The sequence below is a fragment of the Ahaetulla prasina genome, chromosome 3 (genome assembly GCF_028640845.1).
Source record: "Ahaetulla prasina isolate Xishuangbanna chromosome 3, ASM2864084v1, whole genome shotgun sequence".
NCBI lineage: Eukaryota > Metazoa > Chordata > Lepidosauria > Squamata > Colubridae > Ahaetulla > Ahaetulla prasina.
In genome coordinates this window covers 181,842,953-181,864,247 of record NC_080541.1, presented here as the reverse complement: position 1 = coordinate 181,864,247, position 21,295 = coordinate 181,842,953, and the positions used below count along the sequence as shown (strand labels likewise).

The following is a 21,295-nucleotide window of genomic DNA, read 5'->3' as shown; positions in this document are numbered from 1 at the left end:
GATGTACAGAAAACGCATCTAACAAAGTTTTGTCATTATGACCCAGTTACTCTAGCCATGCTATTTTTGAATTGAGACTGCCACACCCCCTGTGTGTCCAGAGGTTGACTGAAAGGGTTGCTTGATTCAGAGTCTCCTTTCTTGCAGCAGGGCCAGTCACAGGAGCTCGGCAAGTGGGCTCCCCAGTGGATAAGAGACAAGCTGGTCACCATGTGCATGCGCTGCAGAGAACCATTCAATGCTATCACACGAAGAAGGCATCACTGCCGAGCTTGTGGCTATGTGAGTGAGCTTATTTGTTCTCTACCCACCCCACATTGTTTTGGGATAGAACAATCAAGGTAATGCTAGTACTATAATGATTATCATTAAGTGTTGTATCATTAAGTGTTAAATGTGTACCCTATGACCATCCTTAAGTGTTGTACCTTGATGAAGGTATCTTTTCTTTTATGTACACTGAGAGCATATGCACCAAGACAAATTCCTTGTGTGTCCAATCACACTTGGCCAATAAAAATTCTATTCTATTCTATTCTATTCTATTCTATTCTATTCTATTCTATTCTATTCTACTGAGAACAAGAGTGATTATGGCTAGTGCAATGGCAGACTTGAAAAACCTTGCCAAGAAAACTGCAGGGACTTGTCCAGGGGTGAAATTCAACATTTTCCCTACCGGTTTTGTGGGCGTGGCTCGGTGGGCATGGCAGGGGAAGGATACTGCAAAATCTCCATTCCCACCCCACTATTATAGGGCTGTAATAGCTCAGGCTGTTAGAAGCCTGTTATTAGAACACAGCAGCCTGCAATTACTGCAGGTTCAAGCCCGGCCCGAGGTTGACTCAGCCTTCCATCCTTTATAAGGTAGGTAAAATGAGGACCCAGATTGTTGGGGGGGCAATAAGTTGACTTTGTAAATATACAAATAGAATGAGACTATTGCCTTATACACTGTAAGCCGCCCTGAGTCTTCGGAGAAGGGCGGGATATAAATGTAAATAAATAAAAAAAAAACTCTGGGGCCAGCCAGAGATGGCATTTGCCAGTTCTCTGAACCAGAGATGGATTTGAGCAGGTTCTGACCAGTTCTGCAGAACCGGTAGCGGAAAGTTTGAGTAGTTCGGAGAACCGGTAGTAAAAATTCTGACTGGCTCTGCCCCCATCTATTCTCTGCCTCCCAAGTCCCAGCTGATCGGGAGGAAATGGGGACTTTGCAGTATCCTTCCCCTGGAGAGGGGTGGGAATGGAGATTTTACAATATCTTTCCCCTGCCATGCCCTCCAAGCCACGCCCACCAAATCATGCCACGCCCACCAAGCCACACCCACAAAACCGGTAGTAAAATTTTTTGAAACCCACCACTGCTCTGAACTACTCAAAATTTCCGCTACCGGTTCTCCAAAATCTGTTCAGAACCTGCTGAATTTCACTCCTGGACTTGTCCAATCAGTCTCCAAGAACTTGATACAATGAACATTTAAAAAAAAATAATTCACCACATTTAACCTTCTCCAAACCTGTGGTTTTTCTCCTGGAGGCAGGTGGTGTGTGCCCGGTGTTCTGAATACAAGGCTGAATTGCAATATGACAAGAATGGACTCAAACGTGTCTGTGCGGAATGCTATGTCTTCCTAACAGGGAATTTGCTGCCCATCGAGCAGCATGGGAAGCACAAAGGCATTCTGGAGGTGAGGGAAAAGTTGGAAGATCTGCTTCTCTTTTCTCAGGCTTGTTTCTTAGTCTGTGATAACTTGCCATTCTGGGTAGGAATGTTGTTATTGCAGCGATTTCACTTTTGTCATTTTGAAAGTACTTATCTAGCAAACACTTCCCTATCAACATTACCTATACAGAAGCATGCACACATAGCCATCATGTTCTTTACTTTCAGGCAAGCAACATTATGCAGCATAGGAAAGAGAAAAACATAGAAGAGCCAAGGAAATTTAAAGCCTGAGATACAAGTGGGAAAAAGAAACGAAACATGGCTAAAGCTACTAACATCTCACTTCTTTGTTATCAGAGCCAACTATGACTTTCTCAGACTCTCATCTCTTCTTGAGCCCTTCATTCTTCTTTCATAGGGTTGTTTCATTATTCTTTCTTTCTTTATGACCAAAACACCTCAGTATACTGTATATATTTGCAGATGAGCTTATCTGTGTATAAGCCAACCTTCAGGGGTTTTTGTGGGGTTTTTCCCCAATATATTCTGGAAGGCTTCTTTGTTTTTATATTTGTATCAATAAATGTTTTTGTTTCCAGAAAAGATCCATTTTACATTTTCACAACTGGCTTATCTCTAGATGATACATTTTTCATGCAGTTTGGTAGGGGGAAAAAAGAGAGTCAGATTTATTTGTGGTGGTTGGGCTTACTTGTGAGTATGTATGTATATTTAAAAAAAAATTGCTATGTATATTTGCAGATGAGCTTATCTGCAGATAAACTAAACTCAATTTTGGCATGTATTTTGGAACCTAAAATTCATGACTTATCCACAAGTACATATGGTGTCTTTTCATACTTTTTTTTTCATACTCATTGCTGTATTCAGCTTATTATTTCTACTCCTATTCCTACTCCTACCACCTTTTTATCAACATTTGTATGTCTTCAGATTTCTTCATTGCAGTGAACATCCTTCCAAGGTAGTAAAATATATTGCTCTATTTTTCACAAGTTATAGATCAATTGCAATTGTTCACTCCGTTTTCCTTGGCATCACTTTAGACTTCAATAGATTGTTTTTCAAATCCATATTCCTTGTTGTATCATCCATTTTTCTAATATTTGCTACAAATATTTGAGTCCTCAGCTAACAGTTATGGTATTGTGTGCTTACAAAAATCTGAAGGTTGGCATATGCATCATGACTTCACCAAAATACCTCTAATGTCACTACAAACATTCATTGTGCATTGATCCATGAATACATTAAGCAAAAAAAGGAGCAATACATATTCTTCCCTTTCCCTCTGGTCAACGTTGAACATTTTTATGCATTCCACTTATTCTCATTCTTTATTTCTATCATATGTCACTGTAATTACAGTCAACCAAACTTCAATTTGATATTTTCACAAATCATTGAAGCATATTCATTTTGTCATATGCTATCTTTACATTTACAAATATAGAATAAACTTTGTTTCTCACATTCATACATTTCTCAAAAACCTGCTGAAGAGCAACACTCCATTCAGTACATTTCTTGCCAGGTTATACTATAAAGCCCAATCCAGTTCCCAAATATTGTTCATTATACTTGCTGCTTTTCCCTTTTCATATGGGAGCAATAATGGCATTCTTCCATTATATGGTCCATGATCAAAAATAGATGCAAACCTTTCACATGTTAAAGAAGTCAAAAAGCCATGCCATAAAAAAACCCCTCTCTGTATTTTTATATTTTTAAATAAATACATTTTCTATTTCCACCATCTTTATCTACAGCCTTACAATTTTTCAATGTGATTGCAGCATTTATAACTTTTTCACCAGTTTTTTTCTTGGACAATAACATTTATAAGATCCTTTTCAATTTCACTCTTCAACATACCTCCATCTTTCCCATATTCATGTTTAAAATATTCTTTCCAGCACTGTCTTATTACATTTTCATCCAAAAATCACTTTATCGTTGTTAATTGCTACCAACTTCTTGTTTAGCTCTTTTTACCATTTTCAGAACATTTTTTAACTTCCATCAAAAATTGCTCTGCATTTTCTTTTAATAGTTGTATGTTCTATAGCTATATTCTTTACAACTATTGTTGTGTGCTCTACTGTATAATTATATTATTTGCAACTATTGTTTCTCTATATACACATTATTCATATCCCTTTTATGTTCATTTCTTGCAGCGCTAATTCTATTACATGCATTTTTCTTCATTCATGGCCTTTTTCACTTTCCACTACCATCAAGCATCCTTTTTAATAATTTTCATTACTAACTTCTAGAGATTTCCCTGGACCCAGTAACATATTTCTTTTCATTCTGTACCAAATAGCTTCAATATCCTCTTTCCATTGTTTCTATTGGAAGATTAATCTATTCTCAAATATGTTTTTAGCAGATTCATCTCACCCATTATCACTAGAGCATAATATGCAGCTATTACCACCCTACAAATTCAAACTTCCTTATGCACCCACAACCACCTAAACATCAATTCATACTATCTGATATACGTTTTAGCTCTTTCACGTAGAGGTGGTCCTCAGTTAATAATGGAAATTGGGACCAGAATTTCTGTTGCGAAGTGATACAGTCATAAAGCATGATGTCATATGATCATACTAGTTCCAGCACTCCTGGTTGTTGTCATTAAGTGAATTCCACACTTTTCTTGCTGCTTTGAGTGTCCCTCTAGTCATGTGAGTGTGATTCAGGCACCCGAAACCTGCTTAAATTACAATGTTGCAGCATCCTATGACTATGAAGTTGCCATGTGAGACTTGCTGTCTTCTCCATTGACTTTGCTTGTCTAAAACCAGCAATGAAGGTTGCAATTGATGTTCACATGACTAATGGACACTGCAATGATGTAATTGCAAGCCAGGTATTAAGTGCCCAGATTATAATCATGTGTCCGTGAGGAATCTATGATGGCCAGAACTTGAAGGACCAGTTCCAAGTACCACTCATTCAGCATCATTAAAAGTTTGAATGGTCACCGAAGAAGTCTTCATTAAATGCGGACCACCTATCTATATTTTTTCCTGGATTTCATTCATTAATTCATGCTCTTTACCATTTATTTCACTTACATTCTAAGTCTCAATCTTTTATATGGCATAATTATCACTATAAATTGTGACAATGTGACCTGTTGCCCATTATGACTTTGATCATGGATTGAAATTTTGTACAATATAGAAAATATGTCAGCTAAATTACCAGACTTAGTTATAACCATGTGCAACTGTTTTTTGTTTTTTTTGCTGAATTAAAGAAGAAATTAGTTTTGGCACATTTTGGTAAATATTCTACAAGTGCAGTCCAAACCTAGTTTTATTCTGAGTATGCTCTCACTATTCTAGATAGACAAGAATCTCTAATCTAGAGACTAATTTGAAATCCAGTATGGTTCAAGAACTAAACAACTGCTTCTAAATGCAGTACATAAGGGACTAATTAGTATATATTAGCATACATATTAAGAACCTCTGGTTAATGTGCTTAATTTGGACATGGGAAGCCTAGTTTAGGTCCTTTCTTTCAAAATAAACTCGCTGATTGATTTTAGACAAATACTGAGTCTTAGATTAACTTGCCTCTGAACTAGGAATGCAACTGGAAAAGCTTTTACCTAAAAAAAAAAATCCTTATAGAAACACATCTGTTTAATTTTAGTTAGATCAGGATTAAGAAATGTAAGGAATTCTGCTTCCTTCAGCTTCAGCTGAATTCTGGATTGCAAGGCCACTATAAAGTTTCATTATCAATGCATGGAAAGAGTGGATGAACTAGAAATTTGGGATGAATGACGTTACCTGTTTTGAATTTGTTATGTTCCTTAGTCAGATCTGCCAAATATACATCATTCTAGAAGGTCATGAGAGTCCTTCTAATGTCATAATTTTATGAATCCTGGCAAAGTAATAGGAGGTGGAAGAAGTTTAACAGCAAACTTTTGCCTACATCATGTGATTAGATTTTGAGGAGCAATTTTGTCTATAGAAGCCTGTTTTCGGGATATGGTCCAGCTACTTACTGGACTAAGGAAAGATACTTAGTTATCAGTGCTGATGCTTTATAAAGTATTTCAGATACATTCATCCTCTACAGAGGATTTTAGCTACGGCAGCTGAATGAAATCTCCATGTTCTCTTTTGGGTAAGAGTTATTAATGATGCTGTGAACCATTTTTTAATTGGCAGAAAGAATCTGCAGAAATATCAGGGCAGAGCCTGATGTGCAGTTTTCTGCAGCTTATGGATAAGAATGGAAAGGGGAGCATGCGTGGCTGGTTTGTGATCCCACGAGATGATCCACTGGTGTTGTATATTTATGCTGCACCTCAGGTATGTTTTTACATAGAATTTATTATGATGGAAATTAATAAGGCTTACAAATGATCTTCTTCTAGAACCCTGCCCTTTGATGATTCATTCTTTCATAACATCAAGCCTGGGTTTATAAGAACATAGAAATCAGTGACAGGAAAAGTTCTCTATTCCAAACTAGTTGTAGGATGTAGTTGTGAATATTTTTCAGGTTCTTCCCTTCTTCCACTATTTCCCATCAGCATCATCTCAGAAAATATATTAGATGGACTAATATGCTCAGGGTGATGCATGTATCATTTATTTCACTGTTCCCCTCATAACAGGAATCCCATGGAGTAGGTTGGACCTGAAAGATAGTGATTAATTTAAAAGTACTCTATGGCAGGGGTCTCCAATCTTGGCAACTTTAAGACCTGTGGACTTCAACTCTCAGAATTCACTTCACTCTGGGAGTTGAAGTCCACAAGTCTTAAAGTTGCCAAGGTTGGAGACCCCTGCTCTATGGGCTTCAATGGCTAAACGTAGACTTGAGCTTGGGTCTCCACAACCTTAAATATTATTTGATTACAGAAGCATTTTTGTTCCAAATTCATCCTTCTCAGTGATTTTCCATTTCTGGAGGGAAATCATTCCACCCCAGTCTGATACTTTTACATGTTTGGGAGTCACCAGGAAAGTTGAATGTATTCCACTGAGGAGAAAAGCAGTAAGACGTAGAGAGTCCAAGCTGAGCCATGTGGTGCGGTTTGACATGAGACCAGAAATAACTGATGGGAGACCAAGGTAGAAATCAGAATATATGAGAGGAAGGATGCACAACTCCCAGCACAAACAAGAAGACTTTCTATAATTCTACTCTGCCAAGGCATTTAATATATAATTCTGCTTAGTCAAATATACTTCAGAGTGATCTGAAAATGTCAAGTTCTAGCTTTGGGAGTTTAACAGATTAACAGAGTTGGAAAGGACCTTGCAGGTCATCTAGTCCAACCCCCCTGCCCAAGTAGGAGACCCTTCATCTGCCTCTACCTAGGATCAAACTCACAGCCTTCTGATTGTAAGGCAAGAGCTCCACCTCTAGGCCATAGCAGATAAGAGTTTCTGATTGTGAATAAAAATATTGAATTGAAAGGAATGAAGTAAGCAATTATTTTAATTATTACATTTATATGGCTGTGCATCTAGACTGTATGCAACCATGTTAGTTAACGTTTCCATAATTAAGCAATAGCAGCCTCTTGAGGCTGTTTTTGGTAAAACGAAATAAACCAAAATGAAAAGGGGGGGGGAAAACTTCCAGACAACTATGGACAAAACTAGTTTGGGCTTTCAGTAGTATAGAATCATCAGTGTGATGATAACAAAGTGATCATATCTCAACAGAGATATGAAATTAGTTATGGGACATTTGAAAATAATGGTGTTTTGAACCTTTCCTTCACCCGACCCAGGATGTCAAAGCCTATGCCTCGATCCCTCTGTTGGGTTACCGTATCAAGGAGCCATATCAGAATAATCCCCGTCACATCTTCCAGTTGGTACAGTCCAAACAGACCTATACCTTGGTTGCTGAAACTGAAGAACTGAAGCAGCGCTGGATGAAAGCCATTGAACAGTCAGCCAGGGGAGGAGAAGAAGAAGATTCGTGTGATGATCTGGAATAATTCAAGCTCCTTCTGAGGCTGTTTCATACTCTGAATTGCCACTGTAATAAGCACCGAATCTGTGTTCTAAATTCAGTTGTATCTTTCAGTTATAACTTTTCACTGGTTTCAAATCATAGCATTTTTGTCTAGTTGAGATTTTCCTGGTCCCTTCAATTCCTGGTCCCTATTTCCTGGTCCCTTCAATTCCTTGGCTTACTTGTGAGCCTGCTAGTGAAATCTAGCGAACTATTCAAGTCCTAATAAATAATTGATTCATCATTTAAATTTGCAAACTTTTATTGATAGACTGTCCTGTTCGTATACATATTACATGCTGGTAAAAATAATACTTCCTGTTTGTATATAGACCTTTTTTGATCTACAGCTATGTCAGGGAAATTATTCTCTGATCAGAGATTCTGACACTGAAGAACCCAAAAGTTCTACCCATCTATAATATATGTATGTATGTATGTATGTATAAAAGGTGAATGGGATCTTTATCCCAATCCCAACTACAAATATAACCTATGGCAGGCTCAACCTCTCTTTTGGGCCCAGGAGAATTGTGTAAATGGCATGCTAACATGCACTACTTTTAAAACATTTAGATATATTCATGGAGGTTGGTTAAATTACTTTTGCTATAATAGCTAAATTAAATCTTCATATTTAGAAAAATAATGTAGGGAAAATGGCAGATAATTCTTTTTTTCTGTCAGGTTTTTTAGTGAATTTCTAAAGATACTAGAATGATCACAGCTGGAGATTGAATGCTGGATCAGATTGGCCAGGTACACCAGGAAATGACCCAAAGATATTTTAAAAGGTTATGTTGGTGAAACCGAACATGTTGAATGTTTCAAACCAGAAATAAGATTGGAGTATCTGAATTTATTTCAACAACTACGTGGTAATGGCTGCAGATTGTGTAGTTCATTTTCTGACACTTCTAAGTATATACTTATTTTATTCTTTAGCTGATTATTTGCTTAGTTGCAATCCCTTTTACTTTTAGGACAGTAAACCTCTGCTTATTTTTTCATGTCTCAGTCTTACTGGACTTATCATTACGTTGATGGAAGTACCCATCTACAATGGTCTTCAAACCATTTATCTGTACTGTGTATTTTATTGTCAATTATTCGATGAACTATTAAATTACCGCAAGTTGAATTTTAGAGATAAATATAGTTAAAAGTAACAATTATTGAAACTGTTTCCCTTTGTTAATTCCATCTACCCTCCACCTTTCCCCAGGGATCAGAGTGACAAGATTTCTCTTTGCCCAAGTTCTATTTCCTGGTCCCTTCAATTCCCTTCTCCTTTTAACATTCTAACATGATGTCCATGGCAGCGGTGAAATCTGGCCGGATCTATCCGGCTCATGCGAACCGGTAAGGCATGCGGCTCCACCCACCCACCAGGACATCATTACGTCCCTTTTTTGACCCTCTGCGCATGCACAGAAGAGGTGCGTGCGGGCATAGCAAGCGCATGTGTGTGCACGCTCACATTTCCGAACCGGTAGCGAAGGTAAGTGCATTTCACCGCTGGTCCATGGCTACTTGAGGATGTCTTCCTTGCCCTTTTACAAGAAGCTGTTGTGTTTTTAGAAAATCTTGATTCTTTTTGTTTTTTTTTAAAAGAAATACTGGAAACTCCAACTGAAAGCACAAACTTCCAACATTTTTTTTAAAATACAAGAATAATTTTGTGACCTATAAGCTTTTGCAGAAGATAACATGATGGCATGGGTGCTGTTCTATGCTTTATTTATTACCCAGAGAAAAAGATAAGCAAGTTGGCACTGGCAGGGACGAAGTTAAAGGAAATAGAAGGGAACATTCAGTTCTATCAGGGTTTGTATCTTTTTACCTTCCCTTATCTATGCATGACATGTTTTCAGAATTCCAAAATTTCTACCATCTCCATCAGAAAGATTGGAACACTACTCTTGAAATTCCAAGGTAAGACATAGTGATTGGGAATTCTGGGATGGATATTCCAACACTTTCAGTGGATGTTACAGCATAAACCAAGAGTAAAGCTTGCAAGATGGATACTGTGCATGTCCAAATAATTTAATAATAAATGCTGAAATTCCTTTGTGAACTTTTAGAATGATGGTCCACATCATTCCATATAATGCAGGATTTATGTCAGGTATCATGTACAGCTACCTGCCTTGTTCCAGAAGTACTGTAAATAGAAAAGGATGTTGCTATAAATGCTTTTTTCTCTCTTTCTTGATGCCATCAATAAATAAAGAAATCTGACTTTTTGAAACAAATGGAACTCTTGCAAAACTTCACTGGTGTCTTTTAGCATTACTTTTTTCCAGGAGAACTGGGGGTGAAATGCACCCGGTTCAGACCGGATCGGCCAATTTGGTAGCAATGGTGGTGGGTGGTTCGGAGAACCGGTAGCAAAAATCCCTGCCTTCTCCCCATGCCCAGCTGAGCCAGGTGATTGTCAGAGGCTTTTTTTTTTTTTACTTTTAAAAGAATTTTTTTAATAACCTCTTCTGCTGAAGAGGCTGAAAAAAATGCTTTTAAAGGGTTAAAACAAGGCTCTGATGATCCCAGCTGAGGTGCCTGATTGTCAGAGGCTTTTTTTTTTACTTTTAAAAGCATTTTTAAAAGGTAAAAAAGCTGAAGCCTGCTAGGCAAAAAATGGGAGGGGGGTTCGTGAGAGAGAGAGAGAGAGAGGGAGGGAGGGAGGGAGGGAGGAAAAAGGAGAGGAAGGAAGGACTACAGACCTGGCATTAGACGCAGCTTCAGAGGATAATCCAGAGCTGGAAGGGACCTGGAGGTCATCTAGTCCAATCCTGTTCCAGCAGGACATTGTTAGTGAGTTTCTGTCTTTTGATCCCCCAGTCACATAGCCACGCCCACCCAGTCACATGATCCCACCAAGCCACGCCCACAGACCCTGTAGGAAATAAATTTAGATTTCACCACTGTTGCAACTATTGCTTTTTAAATTAACATCATTTTATGTCTCTCCCCCACTTTAATTGGTTTTCTATTTGAAGGTTCTCCCTCCCCCCATTAGAATTACACTACATGAAAAATGTCGGGGTAGCATCTGGATGACCTTCTCTGGGTTTGTAAGCTAAACAGCAGTGAACTTCATTACTGCTTGGATAGAGGACTCCGGAACTGCAGGGTAGACTAAGAAATAATTAATTAAAAAAAAAACATAATGGAAGAAGGCAACAGCAGGCTGTTACAATCAAGAAAATGGTCTGGACTCATCTGTTAAATTGCTGGAATCAATTTTGAATTGAAGGAGACTCTGTATTTACTTAAATTGAACAGCCTTTGTGGCTTAAAGAAGAAGGGCAGGACCTGATGATGTCTATTTGGAAGATTTTGGTGTTTTTAACAGTCGTCGTGTCACCATAGTCTGATCCAAGCGAGGCCAGGCTCAAGATAAAAGAAAAAAAATATGAATGACCATTACTGCACATTTTACAAATCACATTTCTTTGCTAAAATGATTGCCAAATCATCTAAATGTTTAAGCTTCTGGGAAGGAAAACTGATGCTCATGCTAATTGTGTGCCCTAGGTGTAAATATGCATTAAATGGGCATGCTTTTATCATTTGCATATACTCTGTTTTGTGACTTTCCGACCTTAATAATGCAAGAGATTCTCATGCTCCCTTTGGAAATATAAGTCATTTTATCCTTTTTTTCCCCCTAAAAAGCATTTGCAACCTAATCTGTGATTCATTATTTATAGTAGCAAAAATATGGCTTTCAGAACCAAGAAGAATTTAAACAAAATAAAATGAATCTATTATATGCCTTGCAAAAAAGTTGGGTTCACTTATTTGAAACAGAGACCCTGTTTTAGAGGGATATTTGTACAATTATGAAAAAAGGGGTCCTCAGCGGCACCAGAAATATGAATACCGGTATATTTGTGGAATGTGTTGTGCAATCTAGTTTTTGTTCACCAGGGTGCACTCTCAGTTATAAAATACAGAACAGTCAAAAGAAGCAACTGTCAATTTGGGGAAGACAAATTTGAAGTCCCAGAGAAAAATATGTGGTAGGATATTTGTGGATAGGTGGTTTTACATTGTAATGTTACAGGGGGATGAGGAGAGGGACATGAAAATTTTTTGAGTAGTGCTAATTGAAAGGGGCAGAGTGTGTCCAACCAAATTTCTGTTTTTTTTTTTTAATGTTTGTCCAAATTTCATGAAGATTAGTGAGAGAAACAGCTGGCTGAAATTCAGGAGATTAAAAATTATTATATCTGTCTATGTGTCTGTCCGTCTGTATCTATCTATCTATCTATCTATCTATCTATCTATCTATCTATCTATCTATCTATCTATCTATCTATCATCTCTCTCTCTCATACACACACACACACACACACACACACACACATATACACACACATACATACACAGAGAGAGAGATTGAGATTATATATATATAATTATCTATCTATCTATTATCTATACATACATACATACATACATACATACATACATACATACAATCAACCACTTTCAGTCTGACCACCTTGGCTGGAAGATGGGAACCCTAACATGGAGCATGCCAGTTTAGGAAAAGCTACTAAATGAATTGGCCAGCATTTTCTTCACTGTCATTGGTTCGGGGTACAATGAAAACAGAGGTCTGTGCCATTTCAATCATTTTCTTGCTCACTTAGATTTCTGAATGTTAGATCTTTGGTTGTTAACATAAATATTCAACTTATACCATACGGAAGGGGAAGCGCAGTGGCTCAATAGTTAAGATGCTGGTCTTGTTGGTTGGAAATCTGGCAGCCCAGGTTCAAGACCTGAGAGCCACACAACAGGGTGAATTCCTGCCAAAATTAGTAGTTTGAAAGCATGCAAATCCAAGTAGATAAATAGGTACCACTTTGGTGGGAAAATAACAGAACTCTGTGAAGTCATGCTGGCCACATGACTGTGGAAATGTCTTTGGACAGTGGTGGCTCAATGGCCTTGAAACAGAGATGAGCACCACCCCCTATAATCAGCAATGACTAGCAGAATAAAATCTGCAGGAATTCCTTTACCTTTTTACTTTACAATACAGAAACTCATTTGTGATTCATCCAAAAATTATATATTAATGATAGTTTCCTTTGGCTTTTTTCAATTCTACTTCTGGAGGATTAGTGAAGGCTTCACTTGTATGTACTACCCTATATATAAAAGCATACTGATTCTTGAGGGTTTCATTAAATTATTTTGAAATCCAACTGAAATTGGGATAGACTTCACTTTGGCCCAGAGTTCTACTCCTACCTTTCATTGCTGTGAGATCTGGTGATATATGAAGACCTGGGGCAATTTGACTTGCTAGAATCTCATTCACCTCTAGGAATTTTTGCCTCCTCTCAGGTACCCCTTGGGACAATGTAGCTACTGTTAGTCTTTATTGACTGACTGACTATATATTTACCTTTCATCTCATGGCACAATTATCCCTCAGGATGATATTCTGAAGCTCAATGAGAATAAGACATTTAAATTAACTGGAAACCAAAGGATACACTTTGTTCAACAGGGCCATTAAACAGATTTTCTTTGCCCATAGGTTTCATCTGTTGCAATAAATAAGAAAGACAAGAACTGATTAATACCCTTCCCACTCCAATGCCCAGTAAGAGGAGTAATAACTCTAAACCCATATGGTAACTCCACCTTCTTTCTTTCTGATCTATATTATTGTCTGCTTTCCTCAAACCCATATGACTTTTCTTTCCCAATGAATCCAGGCTTATCCTACAAAATTAGTCAAATATATGTTAGCTTAACATTTTTAAAAGCAAGAGAAGTCTCAGGGAAACATGCCTCCCACATCAAAAAAGCTTAGAATAGATTTTTCCAACTTGATGTTTTCCAGATGAGTTAGACTGCAACTTTTATAATCCCAGAGCAGCAGTCCGGGTTATGCTTTTTAGCAAATATGGAAGTCCATGTAGAGGGCACCAGGTTGGGTATGTTGGAACAGAACCTTTCTCTGATGAATCTGCAATTTGTTACAAAACAGGGCAAAACAAGGCCACATGGCCATGCTGTCATTAGTCCAGTTACCAAAGGTTTTCTCATCCTTGTAATAGACTTCCTGCTTTCACCAGGCTAATAAACTTGAGAAATTGTTTCCTAGCCAAAGGTCACCATGTCTCTATTTTTATTGCCATTCTGGGTCTTTACATGAGAGTTTGATTCTTGTCACATGCTGACTTACACAGAAGTCTTCTTGTCTGAAAAGTGATTAGGAAAAGGTTAGCAGTAGACTGTACCAAAATAAAGCTTAAAACTAAGCTTAGGCCCACTTTATATGATTATTTAGAGCACTGTGAGAGCTGTTATTGAAATTGCCCTGAGTTATAGCACTGGACAGGGAAGAGATTCAAAGAAATGGGCTCTGAATCCAGATGAAAGCTGAATAAATATTGCCCTTTTAAAAGCTTTGCTGAGTCTGGTGGCTTGTTTTTCTCTTGCTTTGCTTAAGGAAAACATGCCTTTAAATGTTCATTTAATATTTCATGGGAATATTGCTTTTTTTAGTATGATATGAGCCCTTAGCAAGTAGGTGCCCCTAAAGCTGTACAGTAATTGTTTATTTGTCTATTTAGTGTTTAGCTGATATTGCCAAAATAATCCCTCATTTGTTAGCTTCATAGAAAAGGTATCTGCACTGGTCTGCAGAAAAGAAATGCTTGACTGCAAAGAATGAAAACAGCAGAAAAGACTTAGATTCCTATCAACTCCACAGGAAAAAGCCTCCGTTTGAAGGTACAGAGTACAGAACGAATTCACAGTTAGATGATATTTATTATTTAAAAATATACTTGGAAGTTATGGGAAGACAATTCTTAGGCATGATGATTCATGTGATTGTTAGAACCGAGCAAATGTGAACAGTAGGTGAAAGGGCAGGAATGTATGATGCATCCAATGCAAGGCTTGAGTCATTCTGATCGCTGATTGAACTCCGAAGTCCAAAAATCTTCTCCATCACAGATGGAGACTAACAGTAGACTTGGCAACTGGCCACAATAAGATGGGAGTTGTAAACTCCCCTCAGGCCTTTTTCAAAAAGCAACTGAAGGCTGAGCTATAATTCTAAGGCTTAGCTAATTTCATATGAACTCTTGAATGTCAACAAATCCTACTGATGAAAGTATAGTATGAGCTGAAGAAAGAGTTCCTCCTGAGGAACAGCACTGGTGGCCAAGGCCTTTTCATCCTCCAAGTCCAGATCAATGGTAGTCTCTTAATGACTTATTCCAAATTCCTTTCTTCTTGCCAGGAAGCTGACAAAAATGCATGTCTCTGATAGAAAGAGTAGTACAGAACAGGAACAAGGTGTGTTTGTCAGTTGCTGCGAAGATCTAACATTAAGCAAAAGTTAGAGAAAAGGATCTTTTTCCTCATGAGGCAGAAACTGAAATCCCCAATGAGAAGTTCAGTGACTTCCCATTCTTAAAAATGGAGAAGGGCCAGAGGCTACTTATTGGAATTTCCCTCCTTCCTGTTGTCTTCATGTTTACCACCCTTTTCTTGTAAATTGATCCAAATATACACTGAGAAAGAGTCACAACGGGGAAGTGGCATCTGCCTACCCATTCATAAATCCAGGCTGGGTAAGTATATCTGCTATGTTGCTTCTACAAGCATATGATCTTGATCTTTCTTTTCCATTTCAGGCCAATGCTTGGTCAGTCTGTCCCAAAGCACATGGAACTGACTCCTGCACTAGTTTGAGAGTGTTCATCATTTAATCCACATACTTATCTATCATGATCAGAAGTAGAAAGTGGCAGAAAGAACAATATCTGCATAATAAAATTACTGCATTGACAGATCATTCTGTACTAAAGAAATGCAACTTATTATGACTTAATATAATGATTTCATCCTCACATCCAAGATTAATAACTGGTTTCTTCAACAAGTTAGTTCATAAACTACTCAACCTAAGCCTAATTTAGCTTGCTATATAAAAAGCAAAAAACTTATCATATCTAGGTATCATAAAGGTAAAGGTAAAGGTTCCCCTCACACATATGTGCTAGTTGTTCCTGACTCTAGGGGGTGGTGCTGATCTCTGTTTCAAAGCTCAAAAGCCAACACTGTCCAAAGACGTCTCCGTGGTCATGTGGCTGGCATGACTAAATGCCAAAGGTGCACGGAGCACTGTTACCTTCCCACCAAAGGTGGTCCCTATTTTTCTACTTGCATTTTTTACGTGCTTTCGAACTGCTAGGTTGGCAGAAGCTGGGACAAGTAACGGGAGCGCACCCCATTATGTGGCACTAGGGATTCGAACCACTGAACTGCTGACCTTTTGATCGACAAGCTCAGCATCTTAGCCACAGAGCCACCTATAATCATATCTACGTAAACCAGTGTAAAACATACATCAGAATTAGAGCAAAGAATCAATTTTTCATTTGATTCTGTTTCTGTTCTGTCCACAAATGCAGAAAACTTGCATGGGTTGAATTAACTCCTCAAATGATTGTGAGACTCTGGAAATTCTATTAATATCTGGGAATTCTCCTAAATAGCCCAGTTGGTTAATTCATTGATTCAAAGTTCAATTTGAAAGAATATGCATCCACTTAGATCAGTCAAAATCTGAAAATGTGATAGGTATATTAAAATTATCTTTGGTGTTTTTTTGGATCATGTAGCTCTGTCTTATCTGGATTTCCTATTTGTATCCTTTTTTTACAGGTACTCCTTGTATTATGAGCAATAATTCCACAACCATTTGAAATTATGAAAGACTGAAAAAGTGATTTATGATTTATGATCATTGCAGTATCCTAACAAGCAAAGTCAATGGAAGAAACCAAAGTTGCTTAAACAGAATAACCGAATAACAGGGTTGGAAGGGACCTTGGTTGTCTTCCAGTCCAACACCCTACTCAGGTAGGACACACTACACCATTTCAGACAAATGGTTGTCCAATCTCAGGTGATTTACGTAAAAACCATGGCAAAAAATGGTTGCAAAATTGGACATGATTCACTTAACAAATGCATTACTTAGGCGATAAATGCTTCAATCCCAATTGTGGTCATAAATTAAGGACTACCTGTACTATATATGCGTTATATATGAATATAATTTGATCTGTTCTTAGAGTGTATTTATTGATTTGTCTTGTTCTCTCCTATCTCTGTCTTCAGACCAAGTGGTGGCACTGTGTTACTTCTTTCAGTACATTCAGTATATGGGGCAAACTTGGGCTAGATAATGCTCCAGATTAGTGAAAACATTTCCTTTCAGCATAGCAATTTGGAAAACAATCACTGTTGCAGACCAAAGAAAGATTATTTCTTTCTTTGGATTATTGAAAGAAAGATTATTGCAATTCCTTAATCCATATGTTAAAAACTGAAGTTTATTCCATTCTTGGCATACTTAAGGGGAAAGAACATTATTTATTTATTAATCTCATTTATACACTGTCCATCTCACTTTCTAAGTGACTCTGGATAAAAAAAATACAGAGTAAAAATCCTATAAAATCCATACAAAAATGGATTTTAAGTTAAAAAGACTGAAATGCCCTCAAGCTACCAGCTACTACCAAGGTTGCATTCCATTCTTGGATCCTCATGTTAGTTGGCAGAGCCAGGTCTTAATACTCTTCCGGAAAGTCAGAATAATAGGGACAACCTTAATCCAGGGGGCAAGAGTTCTATAGGGCGAGAGCAATGACAGACAAGGTTCTCTTCCTAGACCAGTGGTTCTCAACCTTAATAGTGCTGCGACCCCTTTAATACAATTCCCCACGATGTGGCGACCCCAACCGTAAAATTATTTTTTTTTAGGCAGCGATCTCAGCGCGCCTCAGCAGCCGCAGAAGGGGGAAAAAAGCGGCAAACTGTTTTTTTGAATTTATCGTGCCTGAAGCCATATTGGCTAGCGATCTGAACTGCTTGCGATTGCCTTGAGGACGGAGGCATTAAAGCGGAGACTCCTCCCCTATTAAGTTTATTGCGCCTGAAGCCAGATTAGGCTAGCGATTGGGAGTGATTGCAGCTGGCTTGAGAGGGAGACATCAGAGCAAAGATTTCTCTCTTTTTTAATTCATCGTGCCTGAAGCCGAATTTGCGATTCTTCGAATTCGCGTATACTTGCAAGTATACTTCCCATATTTCCGATGGTCTTAGGCGACCCCTGGCAAATTGTCATTCGACCCCCAACGGGGTCACAACCCACAGGTTGAGAACTGCTGTCCTAGACCATGCCAGTTCAAATTCTTTCATTGACAGGGTCTGCAACATGTACCTCCAGCCTGACAGGATGAGACAGGCCAATGTAATTAGGACAAAACAGTTCCTCAGATAATTTGGGCTCATGCCAGGGAGGATTTTAAAAGTTTGAATTGGACCCAGAAACAAACCAGCACCCAATGCAGCTCATACAGCAGAGGTGTTACATAGGCAACCTCAGGGCCACCTACAACTGTTCAAACCAGAGGTGGGTTTCAGCAGGTTCTAACCAGTTCTGAAGAACCGGTAGCAGAAATTTTGGGTAGTTCGGAAAACTGGTAGTAAAAATTCTGACTGACCCTGCCCCATCTATTTTCTGCCTCCCAAGTCCCAGCTGATTGGGAGGAAATGGGGATTTTGCAGTATCCTTCCCCTGGATTGGGGAGGGAATTGAGATTTTATAGTATCCTTCCCCTGCCATGCCCAACAAGCCACTCCCAGCAAGCCATGCCATGCCCAACAAGCCACACCCACAGAACCGGTAGTAAAAAAATTTGAAACCCACCAGTGGTCCAAACTGCCATATTCTGTTCCAGATGCAGCTTCTGGATACTTTTCAGGGGTAGTCCTATGTACAGCACATTGCAATAGACCATCTCAACTGCATAGCTACTGAAAGAAGGGTCTCCTAATAGAATAGAATAGAATAGAATAGAATAGAATAGAATAGAATAGAAGAGAAGAGAATAGAATAGAATAGAATAGAATTTTTATTGGCCAAGTGTGATTGGACACACAAGGAATTTGTCTTGGTGCATATGCTCTCAGTGTACATAAAAGAAAAGATACGTTCATCAAGATACAACATTTACAACACAATTGATGGTCAGTATATCAATATAAATCATAAGGATTGCCAGCAACAAAGTTACAGTCATACAGTCATAAGTGGAAAGAGATTGGTGATGGGAACGATGAGAAGATTAATAGTAGTGCAGATTTAGTAAATAGTTTGACAGTGTCGAGGGAATTATTTGTTTAGCAGAGTGATGGCCTTCGGGAAAAAACTGTTCTTGTGTCTAGTTGTTCTGGTATGCAGTGCTCTATAGCGCCGTTTTGAGGGTAGGAGTTGAAACAGTTTATGTCCTGGATGTAAGGGATCTGTAAATATTTTCATGGCCCTCTTCTTGATTCATGCAGTATACAGGTCCTCAATGGAAGGCAGGTTGGTAGCAATTATTTTTTCTGCAGTTCTAATTATCCTCTGAAGTCTGTGTCTTTCTTGCCCACTTCTTGCGAGAAATGGCGAGAAAACCATGTTTGATCTGTGGCCACTTTGGATCAAGGATGATCTGAGATAGGCCCATGGTAATGATGGTGGCAATGAATTCCACAACTATTTCCACTGAACTTCCAAATTGAAGTTCTCAGTTTGGACCCAGGGACAAATTGAAGTTCCCCAAGACCATAAGCGTGGTGAACTCCACAGCCTACCTTGAAACAGAGCCCCCAAGAGCTCAGACAAGGAGGTTGCTACGCATACAGCAGAGGCTGGTACAGTAGCAATACTTCCAATAATATCTTCAAAGGCAGGGTCTCACAGTTGGCAACTTGTGGAACAGCATCCTTTTTTTTTTTTCCGGGCAAAATTTTTTATTTTCCATAATAATTCCCACAATTTGACCAGTGTACAATACAATCACTTATCCAACAATCAATCCTATACTCAAATTATGCTCAATCAGGCCTGCTCGACCGCCACTCCCTCCCTTAATCCTTTCTACCCTTCTCATCCTTCTTCTACTTTCCCCACCATCCTTTTCCTCGCTTTTCTACTTCCCCTCCTCTTTCCCACTTCTCACTACCATCCTTTCTAACCCTCTATCTTCTCCTCCTTCTTCTCCTCCTATCCTTTCTTCTCCCTCTCTTCTTTCCTTCCTACCTACCTGCCTACCTACTTTCTTCCTTCTTTACTCCTCTTTCCTTACCCTTTCCCTTCGGGAGTGGTTACCGAGCAGTCCCGACTTTACACCATTCCAACTTGTTTAATTCTACCATTATTCCTGTACAATGGCAATCAATCAATTTATAATCTTCCCCCCCCCCCATTACCCACCCCCAAGACTTCCCAGAACAGAATACAGGGTATTGTAACTAACAAACATAATCTAAAATATAACATAAAACATATTCCATTTCACATCATCACACTATCAATTCCCTTCTTTCTTAAACTCTAATACATAGCAATTCCTAACTTCACTCAAAAACTAATTGATATTTTAATCTGATACTTATTTTGAATATAATCGATCCACTTTCTCCATTCCAAAATATATTTTTCTTGTGTATAGTCCTTCAAGTAGGCAGAAATTTTTGCCATTTCTGCTAAATTTGATACTTTACTAATCCATTCTCCAATTGTAGGTAAGTCTTCTTTCTTCCAATATTGTGCAATCAATAGTCTTGCAGCAGTTATTAAATTCAAAATCAGTTTTGTCTCTATAACAGTGCAATCTGGAATTATTCCTAATAAAAAGAACTGTGGAACAAACTTGATCTTCTTTTTCAAAATGTTCTGCATAATCCACCATATTTTAATCCAAAAGGCTTTAACTTTTTTGCAAGTCCACCATATATGATAATAGGTAGCATCCTCACAATCACATCTCCAACATTTTGCTTTCACATTTGGATACATACATGACAGTTTTTTAGGATCTAAATGCCATCTATAAAACATTTTATAAAAATTTTCTCTTAAATTTTGTGCTTATGAATTTAACATTTCTCACCCAAATTTTTCCCATGTTTCTAACATTATAGGTTGTTGAAAATTTTGTGCCCATTTTACCATACAATCTTTAACCAACTCCATTTCTGAATCAATTTCAACCAATACATTATATAATCTCTTTATATGCTGTTGACCTTGATCTTTTATTTGTTTTACCAAATTATCATCACTTTGCCTTATACCAATTTTCTGATCTATTTTCCATCTAGATTGCAATTGTCCATACTGGAACCATGTATAATTTCTTCCTTCATCCCTCAATTTCTCCCTAGATTTTAACTGTAATTCCCCTTTTTCCATAGTCAAAAGCTCTTTGTAAGTGATAACTTCCATTTTTTGTAATATATTTATATTCTCTATCATATGTCTGGGGATGGTCCATATTGGTATCTTTCCATCTAACTTATATTGATATTTTTCCAAATCCTCAACAGCGCACTTCTGACCATATTATTCTTAAATGTCTTATCAATTTTCTTGTCATATATTACATATGCGTGCCATCCATATAACAAACCATAACCTTCTATATTCAAAATCCTTTCCTCTGTTAAATTAATCCAATCAGAAATTAAAGTTAAAACAACTGC

General features: G+C 38.0%; 1 protein-coding gene across 7 annotated transcripts in view; it reads left to right on the top strand.

Moving 5' to 3' along the window:
* FGD2 (FYVE, RhoGEF and PH domain containing 2) overlaps window positions 1-9,947 on the top strand; it is a 28,815-nt gene extending 18,868 nt beyond the window's left edge. For 2 of the 7 annotated variants that reach the window (XM_058178468.1, XM_058178464.1), the window contains exons 13-16: window positions 151-282; window positions 1,545-1,691; window positions 5,893-6,036; window positions 7,473-9,947. In XM_058178468.1, coding sequence (XP_058034451.1) covers window positions 151-282; window positions 1,545-1,691; window positions 5,893-6,036; window positions 7,473-7,685 — 636 coding nt within the window. In that variant the 3' untranslated portion in view covers window positions 7,686-9,947. Of the gene's footprint in view, window positions 1-147; window positions 283-1,544; window positions 1,692-5,892; window positions 6,037-7,472 lie in introns of those variants that run through there. The other 5 variants (XM_058178466.1, XM_058178463.1, XM_058178465.1 and 2 more) reach the window with 4 other exon arrangements.
* The last annotated feature ends 11,348 nt before the right edge of the window (window positions 9,948-21,295 follow it).